At 45.1% G+C, this 16,099-nt stretch overlaps 1 protein-coding gene and 1 non-coding gene across 2 annotated transcripts in view; both read right to left on the reverse strand.

Annotated features, from left to right (window-relative positions):
* Positions 1–340: 340 nt before the first annotated feature.
* On the reverse strand, positions 341–503 carry LOC121271140. Its single transcript, XR_005941686.1, has one exon. It is a non-coding gene; the product is annotated as a U1 spliceosomal RNA (small nuclear RNA).
* A 3,311-nt stretch (positions 504–3,814) lies between these two features.
* Positions 3,815–16,099, reverse strand: part of LOC121270988 — a 29,704-nt gene continuing 17,419 nt past the window's right edge. Inside the window, exons 6-9 of the mRNA XM_041176673.1 lie at positions 9,416–9,754; positions 7,268–7,306; positions 6,399–6,510; positions 3,815–4,411 (exon numbers count right to left, since the gene is read on the reverse strand). Coding sequence (XP_041032607.1) covers positions 4,237–4,411; positions 6,399–6,510; positions 7,268–7,306; positions 9,416–9,754 — 665 coding nt within the window. The 3' untranslated portion in view covers positions 3,815–4,236. The remainder of the gene's footprint in view (positions 4,412–6,398; positions 6,511–7,267; positions 7,307–9,415; positions 9,755–16,099) is intronic.

Raw genomic sequence — 16,099 nt, forward strand, 5'->3', positions numbered from 1 at the left:
TCAGCTGCCGGTCTCTTTTCATACTCCCTCTTTGCTTCTCTTAATTCCTCTTCCACCTCCCTGGAGACCCTTTTGATTGCATTTTCTACCCCACACCAGTCATAATCAAAGATTTCTCTTCTGATCTGAATTTCTATCTTTTTTCATCCAGGGAATTCTGGATTTAGTTTGCCCAATATTTCCCTTTTGAGGGAATAACATCCGGCCAGATCAACCCAGAGTTTGGTTCCTGTATTAAAGGGGTTCAGTCAGATAAACCCAGAGTCTGGTTCCTGTATTAAAGGGGTTCAGTCAGATAAACCCAGAGTCTGGTTCCTGTATTAAAGGGTTTCTTTTTTTCCTGGGGAGAGCACGAACGCAGTCCCCCACTACCATAAATTTTGCAGTCGAGTATCCCGCATTTGGGGACATCGCAGGTGTCAGCACACCCGAAGTGCAATGGGCTGGCCTCGTCTTGGGAGAACCAGCTTCATGATCATGGTCTCTCCCCAGCCAGGGAGTCAGTCACTTGATGCCGCTGCTGAGCACCAGCGCCACCAGGTGAACAAAAGCCAGTATTGCAGGGAGATTATTGAGCGTCTTTGATGACAAGACTTGCATTGATATAGCAGCTTTCATGGCCACAAGATCTCCCAAAGTGATTTATAATCAACAACATACTTTACTATTTACAATAAAATAATATACAAACTGCGAAATGAATGTTTTTGAACCATGGTAATGCATGAAATGCGGTAGTGAATTTGTGCACAGCAAGCTCCCATAGTCATACAGAGTCCTACGGACTCGAAACGTTAACTTTGTTCCTCTCCGCAGATGCTGCCAGACCTGCTGAGTTTTTCCAGGTATTTTTAGTTTTGTTTTTAAGCTCCCACAAATGCTGGGTCAGGACAAAAGCAGATCACCTGTTTTTAATGATGTTGGTTTAGGGATAAATATTGGGTCCAGGTCTACGGGAAAACTCCCTCCGTTTAACTTCCAAATAGTGACCATGGGATTTTTCTCATTTCTCTGAGAGAACAGACAGGCTTCGATTTAATGTTTCATCTGAACAACAGCATATCCAACAGTTCAGCTCTCCAGACATGAGGACCCTCCAACAGTGCAGCACTCCCTCATTACTGACCCTCCAAAAGTGCAGCACTCCCTCAGTACTGACCGTCTCATTATGCAGCACTCCCTCAGTACTGACGCTCCAACTGTGCAGCATTCCTTCAGTACTGACCCACCGACATTGCAGCACTCCCTCAGTACTGACCCTGTGACAGTGCAGCACTCCCTCAGTACTGATCCTCCGACAATGCAGCACTCCCTCAGTACTGACCCTCCAACAGTGCAGTGCTCCCTCAGTACTGAAACTCCAACAGTGCAGCACTCCTACAGTGCTGACGCTCCGACAGTGCAGCACTCCTTCAGTATTGCACTGGGAATGTTAGACTGGATATGGGGCTCATGTCTCTGGAATGGGATTCAGAAGTGAGAGTGTTCCCACTAAGTCATTGTTAGATTTTAATACAGACACTCAGCACTGAATCAATGCTGTCCTGAATTGGATCCCAAGAGATGTGAAAGCCAACCGGTATATTCAAGGCTGAGAGATTTTGACTCGAAGAGAATTCCAGGATGTGATGATCAGGTGGAAAGTGGAGTTGATGTACAAGATCAGGCATGATCTTAATGAGGGGGGAAAGGGTGTTGGGGGCTGAAAGGCCTCCTCCTGCTCCTATTTCTGATGTGTTTGAAATGGATGTTCCCAGTGTGGGATGCACAGCCCTGCCTATTCCCCTGTACCATACAGTGTGTAAGGGACCCGGTGGTGTGAGGGACTGAAACCTCCCCAAACTCCCCCGCTCCCCTTTGGTTCAGTGGATAGCTCTGAGTCTGAAGGTCGTGAGTTCACAGAGCGGCTCCAGAGAGCTGAGCATGAAATTCTGGCCGACACCAGATTCACTGCGATGCCAGATTAAACCTCCCCACATCTCTCTTCCCTTCTTTGAGAATCTGCCTAAAACTTTGAATATGTTTTTTCCCCTAATATCCCCTCATGTGGATCTGGCTAAAGGACCATCTGGACCCCAGAGGGAAAAGATGCCTCAGCCAGAGCAGCAGCTAATATTGATCTCAGTGCTCAGAGTGAGAGAGGGGAATGACTTGTTGACATTCCTGTCCTGGTCCCTGTCTGGAAACTCCTGCTGGACATCAGGATCAGGCTTTGATGCAATGTTAAGTAAGCTGCTGAATCTAAAGGAGTTGTGTAACAAGGCTCTGCTCCCAGCAGCGAGTCTTCCTACACAGTGAATGTAGTCACAGAGAAAGGGCTACAACACAGCTGGTCAAATGTTCCAACCTTCACTTACCCTGAATGAGGATCCACATTGAGGATTAAACCTTGTGAAATTAAATCCCCTCTGTCAAAACTCTCACAGATGAAGGATGGATGTTAATGTGGGGCTAACAGAGGGCTGCAGGTATCCCACATGTCAGCCATGACTCAGTGGGTAACACACTCACTCAGAGTCTGAAGGTTGTGGGTTTAAACCCCACTCTAGACTGGTGGGGTGGAAGGTGAGGACAAGGGGACTCCTAACGTGGTCGGGGGGGTCAGAGGGGTGAGAGAATAAGTGGCAGAATTGGGATGAGGGCCTTGTTAACCGCAGTGTTAGGGAATAGGTTGAGGACAAAGATCAGTTGTACGATCAGAACAGATGTTACCAAGTGGGAGAAACTTGTGAGAACTATCGTCGAGGTAGCTGCGGGATTGGGTGGGATTCTAGTGAATATTCTTTGACAGACTATCCCCAGAAATGCTGACAGAGAATTTGAGGAAAGCAAGAGTTGGAAATGGACTGTGTGAAGGTGAGGAAAGGGTGGAAAATGAAAGCAGAGTTGAAGAAATTTTCCAGTTCAGGGTGAGAGTCTAAAGCAGCACCAATTCAGTCATCATCATCAACGTAGAAGTAAAAGAGGTGGGGGATGAGGCCTGAGTAGCACTGGACCAAGGGAAGTTCCACATATCCTACTAAAAGGCCGGCAGAGCTAGTGTCCACGTGGGTGCTCATAGTTCACACCTTTGATGTGCAGTGAGTGAGTGGAGTTAAAGGTGAGAACAAGTTCAGCCAGGTGGAGAAGGATGGAGGCAGGAGGAGAAACTGGCAGCCAAAGAGAATTTGTGATTTGGGGGCTGCAATGTAACTACATTTATATTAAAAGAGAATTTTTCCTTAAAAGGTGTCTGCAATTCAGTTGTCTGGGCCCCAAGCTCTGGAAAACTGATCTCATTTTCATCCTCTGACCTAATATCTCCAGATGTGGTTTGGTATCAAATTCTCTTTTAGCATGTTCCTGTGAAGCACCTTGGGACATTTATAAAACACCTTTAACATTATAAAATATAACTTGTTCATGACGAGGTTCAGGAACAAGTCTGGACTCCTGTCATTATTCAGTTGCTATCTCGATGTGTGAATACTATTTCCATGTTCCTGTATTTTCTCTCCGTGTCTGTGTAAGGGTCTCCACCCCTGAAGAAGTTGAATTGCTCTGCTTGTTCATGCCAATACCACTTCCACCCCAGGAAAGGTGAAGGGAAATCACACACTCCCTCCCTCCCAATCCCTCTCCCCACACCTCCCCTTCCCCTAATGCCCAATCACCAGAAAGGCTGACTGCATGATCATTCCTGGCCTCCGGAAGTTCCCACAATCACAGATACCAGTCTTCAGCCAATCTCATTCACATCTCACATTGGGAGACTTACTGCCTGCAGACAGCATGACCTCTGTTCAGGCAGTGACCACAGAGTCATTAAGCATCATTTCAGCAGCAGTTTATCTTTAATTAGACTTTGGATCAACAACAACATGTAGAAAAGTAAAAAATAAACCTGACAGAAACGTATAGACACATTCAGAAAATATTTACATTAGCAATTTTATACATCCCTTGTAAAATATGACCACTCACTGTTTGCCACAAAAAACTGCATATAAAAAAGACAAAATTAAAATATACCGAATGTATCTATATAAGTTCAGGCAAGAAACAGTTTCAATCTGTGAACCATCTAGAATCTGAATCCCTCCTGAGATTGTGCTGATCAGGACGGTTTGTGCAAAGTGGGAAGTGATTGTTAATCCCAATCCTGAGCTCAGACATTCCACCAGGAATCACTGGATAACCACAATACTGGCCTGATTGTCCCCTCCCTGACACAGGCTCAGTGCAGGGGAAACTCAGTTAGTGCTGGAGAGTCCCGTTCCCCAGAAGGTTTTCTTCTCCAGCCACTCCATCCTGATGCTCAGGTGCTGTTGTCACAAGGCCCCATGCTTCACCTGGACAGCTCACCCCTGTCAAAGGGACATCATTAGGTCCTTCATTTCGATTGTTGGAGTGTCGATTTTGAACACAATTCCTAGGAGAGAAAAACCATTACTGTGACAACTTCATTTTGAGTGTTCTGGTGTCTATTTTGTGTTCTGGTGTCTATTTTGTTTCCTAGGACAGAAAAACCAGCAGAGTTCAGGTGACATTAAAAGAATCCAACACTTTGGACAAGTGTGTAAAGGAGCCGTTCAGGAGCACAGACCCGATTAAATTACACTCAACATCCTGGGTACCAATGGCAGCTGGAAAATGGGTCACAGGAGCTGCATGGTGATGGAGCACAGAGTATAGAGGAGAGGAGGCTCATAGGGGAGGCAATGGGCAAGAGCTGGACACTCCACAGGAGCTGTGCTGACTGACAGAGGGAGGGCCAGAGGATAGAGTTAGAGAACCCTACAATAGTTACCCCTCCCACTGCGAGGGGTGTATGTGGAGACAGGCGGTGAGCACGGAGATGTGGATATTGAGTGAGCGAAGGGAATCCAAGAAGGCCTTCCCAGTGACTGAATCATCTAATATCCGGGTTAAAAGGCGGTGGTTTGGAAAATACAGGAGGAGACTGAACAACAACAACTTGTGTTTATATAGAACCTTGAACAGAACATATCCTAAATGCTTATGAAACAAAATTTGACACCGAGCTACACAAGGGTTCAGGCAGTGAGTTAGGCTTTAAGGAGCAAATGGTGTTGTTGGGAGGTAAGGAAGAGAGACAGACACAGACACACACAGACAGGCAGAGGTTGAGGGAGGGAATTCCAGAGTTTGGGCCCAGACAGCTAAAGGCTCAGCCACCAATGATGTAGCGATGGAAAATCAGGGAGTCTGAAGACACCAGAATTGGAGGAGTGCAGAGATCTGAGGGTTGTGGGGCTGAAGGAGGTTACACATGGGGAGGAGTGAGGCCACAGAATGTTTGATAAAAGGGTGAGAATGTTAAAATCTGTCTATCTCAGTCCTAAATAAATTCAAGGATGAACAGCGGCAGATTTGCAATCAAACCCTTGTGGCACGGGACCCCCCAAACAATAGGGGAGTGGGGGGAAAGGGGGGGAGTGAGCGAGTGAGTGCTGAACTGTTGGAAGTGCTGTCTTTCAGCTGAGATGTTAAACTGCCTGCTCGGCTGTCTAGCAGCCTCCTGTGCAGCGAAGTGTTCGGGCACAGCACGCCAAAATTATTCACTGAAAACCAGTTTCCGGTCTCTGGGCTCTAGCTCGGCCAGGCAATGCACTGTGGGCAGCGCACAGCTACCGTTTTCCGTAGCCAGCCAAGGCATAAGACCATAAGATGCAGGAGCAGAAATAGGCCATTCAGCCCATCAAGTCAGCTCTGCCATTCAATGAGATCATGGCTGATCTGATAATCCTGAACTCCACTTCCCGGCCTGTTCCCCATAACCCCCGATTCCCTTACTGATTAAAAATCTATCTCAGCCTTGAATATACTTAACGACCTAGCCTCTACAGCCCTCTGCAGATTCACAACCCTCAGAGAAGAAATTCCTCCTCAGCTCTGTATTAAACAGGCGACCCCTTGCTCTGAGAGTATACCGTCTGGTCCTAGACTCTCCCACAAGGGGAAACAACCTCACCGCTTCTACCCTGACAAAACCCTTGAAGAATCTTTTATGTTCAAATAAGGCTGCCTCTCATTCTTCTAAATTCCAATGAGTACAGGCCCAACCTACTCAACGTCTCCTCATAACAAAAGCCCCACAAGCAGCTGTTGACCATGTGTCAATCCCACCGTCCATCCCGGAGTTATGGCCCAGAAAGCGGTACTCGGTCTCTGCGCCATCCTGCAGCCGGGCAGAGAGCCAGCGGGAGGGCACTCGCACCGGACTGCACAGGATGACAAGCTGGAAGTGATTGGATAATGCTGCTCAATGATAGGGTGGATTGAAGCATTCTCACTGCTCAGTAAATGGACAGGTTGAGGTGTCAGCAACATTTAAGAAAACATTATAAAACAAAAACAGGATTAAAATGGAAACCATGAAACATTCTAGAACTCACCATTTTGGTCGCCTTTGGAATACACAAAACACAATTCCAGAAAGCAAAACTCCAGCAAAAAAACCAACAGCAACTCCAACTCCAATTCCAAATCCAAATCCAGACCGTACTCCTGTACAAAGTACATGATGTAGAGACAGAATGAAGATATTAACAGACTGGGACACAGTAACAAAATTAACAGCAGAGACCTTCAGCACCTAGTGTTTCAGAACCATCCCCAGTACTAACAGATCCCTGGTTAATTCTGGACCTGGAGGGATGTGGGAGGTTAGATACAATAATCACACACACACCAGGCCACCCCACAGCTTCCTGCACACACACACACTGTCCCGCAATGTGATGGATACATGCTTTCCAATTGAGATAACTGGACACTGACCAGCAACAAACTCCTTCCAATTAAACCCAACAGTCCATTGAAATAGAGCGGGAATTTTAAACTAATTTGCAGATCAGGAAAGCCACGGGATTGGGTGTAACGCAGATTTACACCTGGGACAATATTACTCTCCACTGACTTCAACCAGTGGTACACCCAAACCCTTCACTTTCCCAACAGGAGGGTTTGGTTATAATTGTACCAAGACTTTCCACACAGAATTCCAGAATGCTAGTGGGAAGCAGGAAACCTCAGAGTTTTGTATCTGAGAGACAGGAAGGTGAGACTCAAACAGAAATAACATTTCTAGGTAGTTTCAGGGCCAGTTACAGGTAACAGTGACCCACACCACTCACTCTCACAGAATCATTCTATGGTGAAATATCACACAGCATTTCAAACCTTCCCATGTTACTACCTGTCTCTGCGGCATGTTCAAATGTAAGAGCTGAAAACACATGCAGTAGTTTAGAAACAGATTTACCTGGTACAGACATGGTCGGTACAGGTGTTTGAGGTCGCTCTAAAGAAAACAACATGTGTTTAGTATTGTGTGTGAAACAAACTGCAGAAATGTTCAAAGACTTTTTTGGGCTTTAGGGAAACACATCCCGGGAGGAACGAGACCCGGATCAAACTAATCGGGAAGGATCAGGAACAGGGTCGGCAGAGTGAAAAATCCAACAGGATTGCATTAACTGTGGGGCGTAGAATGGAAGTTTTCCAGAGTTACCCTGAGCAGGATCATTCCCAGCAGCCTACATCCCCCTGTGGAGAGAATCCCCACAGGATCCTGGATCTACTGGGATACACTTTCAAGGTAAGCGCACTGGGTCTTGTAAAGGCTGCCTGAGAGGTGTGATGGGCCCCACCTCCTGCACCCCGACATTTGGAGCCAGATGGAACACATTTCTGGAGAATGAGTGCTGTGGGGAGTGATCACTGGAATCCTCCACATTGGTCTAAAGCCCATGAACTCTGGTAGCTTTAGGTCAACAATGGGCCTGGAAAACTCCTGCTGCTTATCACCTACTGCCCTCCCTTAGCTGATGAATCAGGACTCCTCCATGTTGAACACCACTTGGTGTGTGCGGTGAGTGCATTGGTGAGCGAGTGCAGCTTGATAGCAACGTTAACTCCTTCCATCACCCAGTTTGACCGCTCTGTCCTTCAGGGCTCCATCAGCTTGGTCAGTGATGGTATTACTGAGCCACCCTTGGTGATGGACAGTGAAGTCCCCACTCAGTACATTCTGTGTCCTTTCCACTCTCACTGCTTCCTCCAAGTGGTGTTCAGCATGGAGGAGTACTGATTCATCAGCTGAGGGAGGGCAGTAGCTGATAATCAGCAGGAGGTTTCCAGGTCCATGTTTGACCTGGAGCTGTGAAACTTCATGGGGTTCAGAGGCAATGTTGAGGATTCCCAGAGCCACTGACTCCGGACTGCATACCACTGTGCCCCCACCATGTGACAGGACATACCCAGGGATGGTGATAGAGGAGTTTGGGATGTGGGGTTAATTCTGTGAGTATGACTCTGCCAGACAGCTCTCCCAACTTGGACAGCAGTTCCCAGGTGTTAGTGAAGGGACTTTGCAGTGTCGACTGGGTTGGGTGTGTCTTTGTTGTATCCTGATTCAATACCTGGGTCACAGCCAGTGATCCATTCAGTTTTATCCTGTTTTGCTCTCCAGTCTTAGATACAAACCGATACAGGTCAGTTAATAAGCAACTAGGTTAACGTGGGACTGGAGTCACATAGAGACCAGACTGGGTATGGACGGCAGGTTTCCTTCCCTAAAGAGACATTAGTGAACCAGTTGGGGTTTTACAACAATCCAACAGCTTCAGGGTCACTTTTCCTGGGACCAAATTGATATTTCCAGGTTTGTATTTAAAGAACTGAATTTAAAATCTGACAGTGCCATGGGGGGATTTCATTCTCTGAATTATTAGTCCAGGCCTCTGGATTACTCATCTAGTAATTTAACCACCGACCCCATAAAATCAGGGATTAAATACAGAATTAAAAACAAAAAAACTGCGGATGCTGGAAATCCAAAACAAAAACAAAAACAGAATTACCTGGAAAAACTCAGCAGGTCTGGCAGCATCGGCGGAGAAGAAAAGAGTTGACGTTTCGAGTCCTCATGACCCTTCGACAGAACTTGAGTTCGAGTCCAAGAAAGAGTTGAAATATAAGCTGGTTAAAGGTGTGTGTGTGGGGGGCAGAGAGAGAGAGAGAGAGAGAGAGAGAGAGAGGTGGAGGGGGGGGGTGTGGTTGTAGGGACAAACAAACAGTGATAGAAGCAGATCATCAAAAGATGTCAACAACAATAGTACAAAAGAACACATAGGCGTTAAAGTTAAAGTTGGTGATATTATCTAAACGAATGTCCTAATTAAGAATGGATGGTAGGGCACTCAAGGTATAGCTCTAGTGGGGGTGGGGAGAGCATAAAAGATTTAAAAAAAAAAAATTTTTAAAGTTAAAGTTGGTGATATTATGTAAACGAATTTGCTAATTAAGAATGGATGGTAGGGCACTCAAGGTATAGCTCTAGTGGGGGTGGGGAGAGCATAAAATTTAAAAAAAAATTAAATACAGAATACCTGAAACAAAAGCTTCTTACCCAACACAAAGAGATGGACGAGATCAGATTTCACTAAATAATGGACCTCCTCTTTCTTCTTGTAAATCTGACACTCATACATTTTCTTGTCAGACTTCCTGAGGTCAGAGATCAGAATTGACCAGTTGCCTTGCTCCAATTGATCTTTGAACAGTTTTGTTCTGTTTCTGAACCGTGGGTCTTGTTCTGTCAAATCATCATTGCCATCGACAAAATTGTGTAAAATTTCAGATCTTGATATTCCCCAAATCACCTGTAAATCTGAGACTGGGACATTCCCTTTGTAGGAACAGGGCAGCACAATCTGCTCTCCAAGGAACCCAGAAACTGACCAGTCACCTGGAAAAGATTGAAAGCATTTATCCACAGAGATAACCTCCCTGCTGGTACATCACATCCCAAGCGTCACGTGGGTACACTGCGATGCTCAATTTGCAAGATGCACTGATCAGTAACTCACAGCTTTCATTTCTGTGGGAAGGTTAAAGCTCAGGCATTAAGGCCTTCAACTAAACCCAGCTTGTGCTGGATATTTGTTCACACAGAGCAGATGGACAGAGCAGAAAAATCACGTTTTCCATTTATACACAAGCTGGGAGAACTCATCAGTATATTGGTCACCTGCCCTTAGGAGGAATTCAGAGACTGGGAGTACACAATGTGAGGTGGAGCTCAGCAGCTGAAAAATGACCCTGAAATGTAATGACATGAACAGGTGGGGTGGGGGTTCCCAAGGAAGTAGGAAGGGGTTTGGACAGCTTGGGGGTGGGAGGGAATGACGGTCGAATACACTGGGTAGGGGTTTGAGGCAGAACCTGATTTACTTTCTTTATTCTTTCATGGGATGTGGGCATCGCTGGCAGGTCCAGAATTTGTTGTCCACCCCGAATGGTCCTTGATCTGAGTGGCTTGCTCGGCTACTTCAGAGGACAATTCAGAGTCAACCACATTGCTGTCTGGGTCTGTAGTCACAAAGTCAGGACAGCAGATTTCGCTTCATAAGAGGGCATTCATAAACCAGATGGCTTTTTACTAAAATCAATAACAGTTTCAAATATTGTAGGTTTGTATTATTATATATTATGATAATATTATCATAGATTTATTAACTAGTTGCCATGGTGGGATTTGAACTCATGTCCCCAGAGCATTAGTCTGGGCCTCTGGGTTCCTAGTCCTGTGACAGTGCCACTATTACCATCTCTCCACTGGTCTGAAAAGGATTGAGGCAGTGTGTATTCTCACCACCCTCAAGATTACAAGGTCAGAGGATACAGGTGCAGGAGTAAGCCATTTGGCCCCTCAAGCCTGCTGTCTCATTTAATAAGATCATGGCTGATCTGATTGTGGCCTTAACTCCACTTTCATGCCTGTGCCCCCTTGTCAATCAAAATTCTGTCTAACTCAGCCTTGGTTATATTCAATGAGCCAGCCTTCACTGCTCTCCGGGGAAGACAATTCCAAAGTCTAACAACCCTTAGAGAAGAAATTCCTCATTTCCATCTTAAATACCAGACATCTTATTCTTAAACTGTACCCCACAGTTCCAGATTCCCCTACAAGGGGAAATATCCTTTCAGTGTCTATCCTATCAAACTCCCTCAGAATCTGATCTGTTTCAATAAGATCATCTCCCATTCCCCTAAACTCCAACGGATACAGGGACAGCCTGCTCAACCTTTCCTCCTAACACAAACCCCTTCATCCCAGGAATCAGCCGAGTGAACATTCTCTGAACTGCCTCCAATGCAAGTATATCTCTCCTTAAGTAAGGAGACCGCGTTAGGGTTAGGGTTAGGTTTAGGGTTAGGGACTGGAACACACTAACAAAATTAACAGCAGAGATCACTGGCATCTAGTGTTTCAGAACCAACCCCACTACAAACAGATCCCTGGTTAATTCTAGTCCTGGTGGGATGTGGGAGGTTAGATACCAATAATCACACACACACCAGGCCACCCCACAGCTCCGTGCACACAAACACTGTACCACAATGTGATCGATACATGCTTTCCAACAGAGATAACTGGACACTGACCAGCAGCAGCCTCCCTTCAATTAAAGCTAACAACCTGCTGAAAGAGAGAGGGGGAATTTTAAAAAAATAACATTTTTTGGCTGGGAATGCAATGAGGTTGGATGGGTCACCTGTTTGTACCCAGATCAATATGATTCTCCACTGAATTCAATGTTGACGATTCCCGGGGTCACTCCCTCCTGACTGTATATCACTGTGCCCACACCTTTGTTGGGTCTGTCCTGCCGGTGGGACAGGACATGCCCAGGGATGGTGATAGAGGAGTCTGAGATGTAGGGCTGATTCTGAGAGTATGACTATGTCACACAGCTCTCCCAACTTGGACACTAGTCCCCAGATGTTAGTGAAGGAACTTTGCAGAGTTGACTGGGCTGGGTGTGTCTTTGTTGTTTCCTGATTCGATACCTGGGTCTCAACCAGTAATCCGTTCAGTTTCGTTCCGTTTTTTCTGTCTCACGGTTTGATACAACCTGATTGAAGTGACCGAGTAAGTCAGAGGACAGTTAAAAGTCAACCAGGTTAATGTGGGGCTGGAGTCACACAGAGACCAGACTGGGTATGGACGGCAGGTTTCCTTCACTAAAGGGACATTTGTGAACCAGTTGGGCTTTTACAACAATCCAACAGCTCCAGGGTCACTTTTATTGGGACCAACTTTATATTTCCCAGATTTTAAATTTAAATTCAGTTTATTACTTAAAGTGCCATAGTGGATCTGAATTCATATTGTCTGGATTATTAGTCCAGGCCTCTGGATTTCTAGTCTAGTAATATAATCACTGCACTACCAAACCCATAAAATCGGAGATTAAATATAGAACACCTGAAACAGAAACCTCTCACCTCTTACAGAAAGATGGATGTGATCAGTGTGCTCCCAGTGTAATCCTGCACCTGTTCTCTTGTAAATCTGACACTGATCCTGGTTCTGGTCAGAGATTAGAACTGACCAGTTGCCTTGTTCCAGTTGATCAGTGAACAGGTTTGTTCTGTTTCTGAACTGTGGGTCTTGTCCTGTCACTTCCCATTCCCATTGACAAATTTCACACTCAGATATCCCCCAGGCTACCAGTAAATCTGAGACTGGGACATTCCCTTTGTAGGTACAGGGAGCACAAGCTGCTCCCAAAGGAACCCAGAAACTGGCACAGGCGAGTCACCAGGGAAAGATTGAAAGTATTTATCCACAGATATAACCTCCCTGATGGTACATTACAGACGAGGCTTCACGTGGTTACACTGCGATCCTCGATTTGCAAGAAGCACTGATCAGTAACTCACTGCTTTCATTTCTGTGGGCAGGTTAAAGCTCAGGAATATACTATTTATAATGACAAGTTCCCTGTGCAGAGAGTATAATTCTTGCCATTCTTTTTAAAATGGAAAATTCTCAAAGTCACACTTTGAACAAAGAAAATCTCAAAATGTTTTTAAAATTCAATTTTTCTACAGGATTGGGTGGAATGTCGGTGTACACCTGGATCAATGTTACTCTCCACTGACTTCAACCAGCGTTATACCCAATCCCGTCAGTTTCCCAACAGGAGGGTTCAGTTATAATTGTACCAAGACTTTCCACACAGAATTCCAGACACACTAATGCTAGTGGGAAGCAGGAATCCTCAGAGTTTTGCATCTGAGGGACAGGAAGGTGGGGCTCAGAAACATAACTAAAAATTCCATAAAATAAAAGCAAAATACTGCGGATGCTGGAAATCTGAAACAAAAATTGCTGGAAAAACTCAGCAGGTCTGACAGCATCTGTGGAGAGGAAGACAGAGTTAATGTTTCGAGTCCGTTTGACTCTTCATCAGAACTAAAGAGGAATAGAAATGTGGTAAAATATAAGCTGTTTAACGGGGGGTGGGACAGGTGGAGCTGGATAGAGGGCCAGTGATAGGTGGAGGCAAAGGAGAGATTGCCAAAGATATCATAAGCAAAAGGACAAAGGGGTGTTGATGACAGTGATATTAGCTAAAGGATGTGCTAATGGTGACATTAATGGTAGAAAGTAGGATAAGCAAGTGACAGATGGCCCTAGTGGGGTGGGGTGGAGTGGGGTGAAGGGACCCTAATATCCTCACCAGTGCGTTTGGTCGTGCTGTTGGGGAAGGTTTAAACTTGATTGGCAGGGGGATGGGAACCTGGGGCGGCCGGAGGGGGGGCGCGAATTCAGAGTGCAGAGGAGAAAAACTGGCAGTGGGAAGTAGAGAAATATCAGCTCATAATGAGGATATATCAGAGAATTGCATCAAGGTAGATAGGATACCTGGAGAGTGTGCTAGAATTAGAGTAGGCAACGGTAAGGCATTAGGTGGGGTCGGGATAAGGGGGGGAAAGTAAAAACAAGCCTAAATCGGAGCTAATGTGCATGTATGTGAATGCACGGTGTGTGATTAATAAGATTGGTGAACCGCAGGCACAGGTTGACAAATGGAATTATGATATTATCGCTATAACAGAGACCTGGCTCAAAGAAGGGCAGGACTGGGCATTAAATATTCCTGGGTACAAGGTGTTTAGGAGAGACAGGAAAGGAAGGAACAGGGAAGGAGTGACAATATTGGTTAACGATAGCATTACAGTACTGGAGAGAGAGGATGTTCCAGAGGAGTCAGGGATGGAATCTCTCTGGCTAGAGGTAAGGAATTGTAAAGGTGCAATAACAGGTGTGGTATATAGAGCACCAACTAGTGGAAGGGATGTGGAGAAACAAATTTGCAAAAGAAATTACAGAGAGGTGCAAGAGTTATAGAGAATCATACGGGTGTCTTCCATTCTCCAAATATAGACTGGGATAGCAAGAGTACAAAAGCACAAGAGGGGCAAGAGTTCCTGGAACGTGTTCAAGATCATTTTCTACAGCAGTATGTTTCCAGTCCAACAAGAGGACATGCACTTTTGGACCTGGTTCTGGGAAATGAATTGGCCCACGTGGATCAAATATCAGTGGGAGAGCATCTACAGGACAGTGACCATGTATCATAAGGTTTAGGTTAATCATGGAAAAGGACAGAGAACAATCCACAGCAGAAATAATTAATTGGAGGAAAGCAAACTTCAATGGGATGAGAATGCATCTGAGTTGAGTGAGTTGGAATCAAATGTTGGCAGAAAAGACAATGGCTGAACAATGGGCCGCCTTCAAAGAAAAAGTATTCCAGGCAATGTCAAGATGTATTCCCTTGAAGGGGAAAGGTCGGACAAATAAATCCACAGTGTCCTGGATGATTAGAGAGATAGCAGTAAAGATGAAAAGGAAGAAGTGCACAGACGACAGATGTCAGGTAGAAAATACAATGGAGAATCAGACTGAATATAGAGGGACTAGAAAGGATGTGAAGGACTAAAAAGAAAAGCAAGGAGAGAGCATGAAAAGAGGCTGGCAGCAAACAAAAAAGGGAATCCTAAGGACATCTATAAGCATTTAAATAATAAAAGGATGGTAAAAGGAAGAGTAGGGCTGATTCGGGACAAAGAAAAGGGACCTGTATGTGGAGGATGGGGAAATAGCGCAGGTATTGAACGAGTACTTTGCATCTGTCTTTATAAAGAAAGAACTTGTTACCCAGGCGGAGGTGAGAGAGGAGGTAACTGGAACACTAGAAGAACTTACAATCGAGAGGAAGGAGGTGTTGGAAAGGCTATCTTTACTTAAAATAGATAAGGTACCTGGACTGGATGAGATGCATCCAAGGATACTGAGAGGGGTGAGAGTGGAAATTAGAGGCACTAGTAATACTTTTCCAGTCTTCCTTAGGCACAGGGGAGGAGCCAGAGGACTGGAGAAATGTGAATGTTACATCCTTGTCCAAAAGTGGGTGCAAGGATAAAGCTGACAACTACAGGCCAGTCAGTTTGACACCAATGGGAGGGAAACTTCTGGAAACTATAGTACGGGATGAAATCAATAATCACTTAGACAAGTGCAGGATAATTAAGGAAAGCCAGCATGGATTCATCAGGGGAAAATCATGTTTCACTAACTTGATGGAATGTTTTGAAGAGGTAACAGAGAAGGTTGATAAGGGCAATGCTGTTGATGTGGTGTATATGGATTTTCAAAAGGCATTTGATACAGTGCCACACAACAGACTTGAGTGGAATAAAAGGGAAAGTAGGCACTTGGATAAGAAATTGGCTGAGTGATAGGAAACAGAGAGTAGTGATAAATGGTTGTTTTTCAGATTGAAGGACGATTTGTAGTGGAGTTCCTCAGGGGTTAGTTTTGGGACCCTTGCTCTTCCTGATATATATAAATGATCGAGGCTGTGGTGTGCAGGGCATGATTTCAAAATTTAAAGATGATACAAAGAATGGAAATGTTGTCATCTGTGATGGGGATAGTCCTGAACTTCAAAAGGACATAAACATATTGGAAGATTGGGCAGACAAGTAGCAGATGAAGTTCAATGCAGAGAAGAGTGGGCTGATTCATTTTGGCAGGAAAGCTATGGTGAGAGAGTATAAAATAAAGGGAGATCCTCTAAAGGAGGTGCAGGAACAGAGGGATCTCGGTGCATATGTACACTGATCATTGAAGATGACTGGGCATGTCCAGAGTGCAGTTAATAAAGAATATAGTATCTTAGGGTTTATTAATAGGGGCATTGAGTACAAGAGTAAGGAAGTGATGTTAAACTTG

The sequence above is a fragment of the Carcharodon carcharias genome, chromosome 29 (genome assembly GCF_017639515.1).
Source record: "Carcharodon carcharias isolate sCarCar2 chromosome 29, sCarCar2.pri, whole genome shotgun sequence".
Lineage (NCBI taxonomy): Eukaryota > Metazoa > Chordata > Chondrichthyes > Lamniformes > Lamnidae > Carcharodon > Carcharodon carcharias.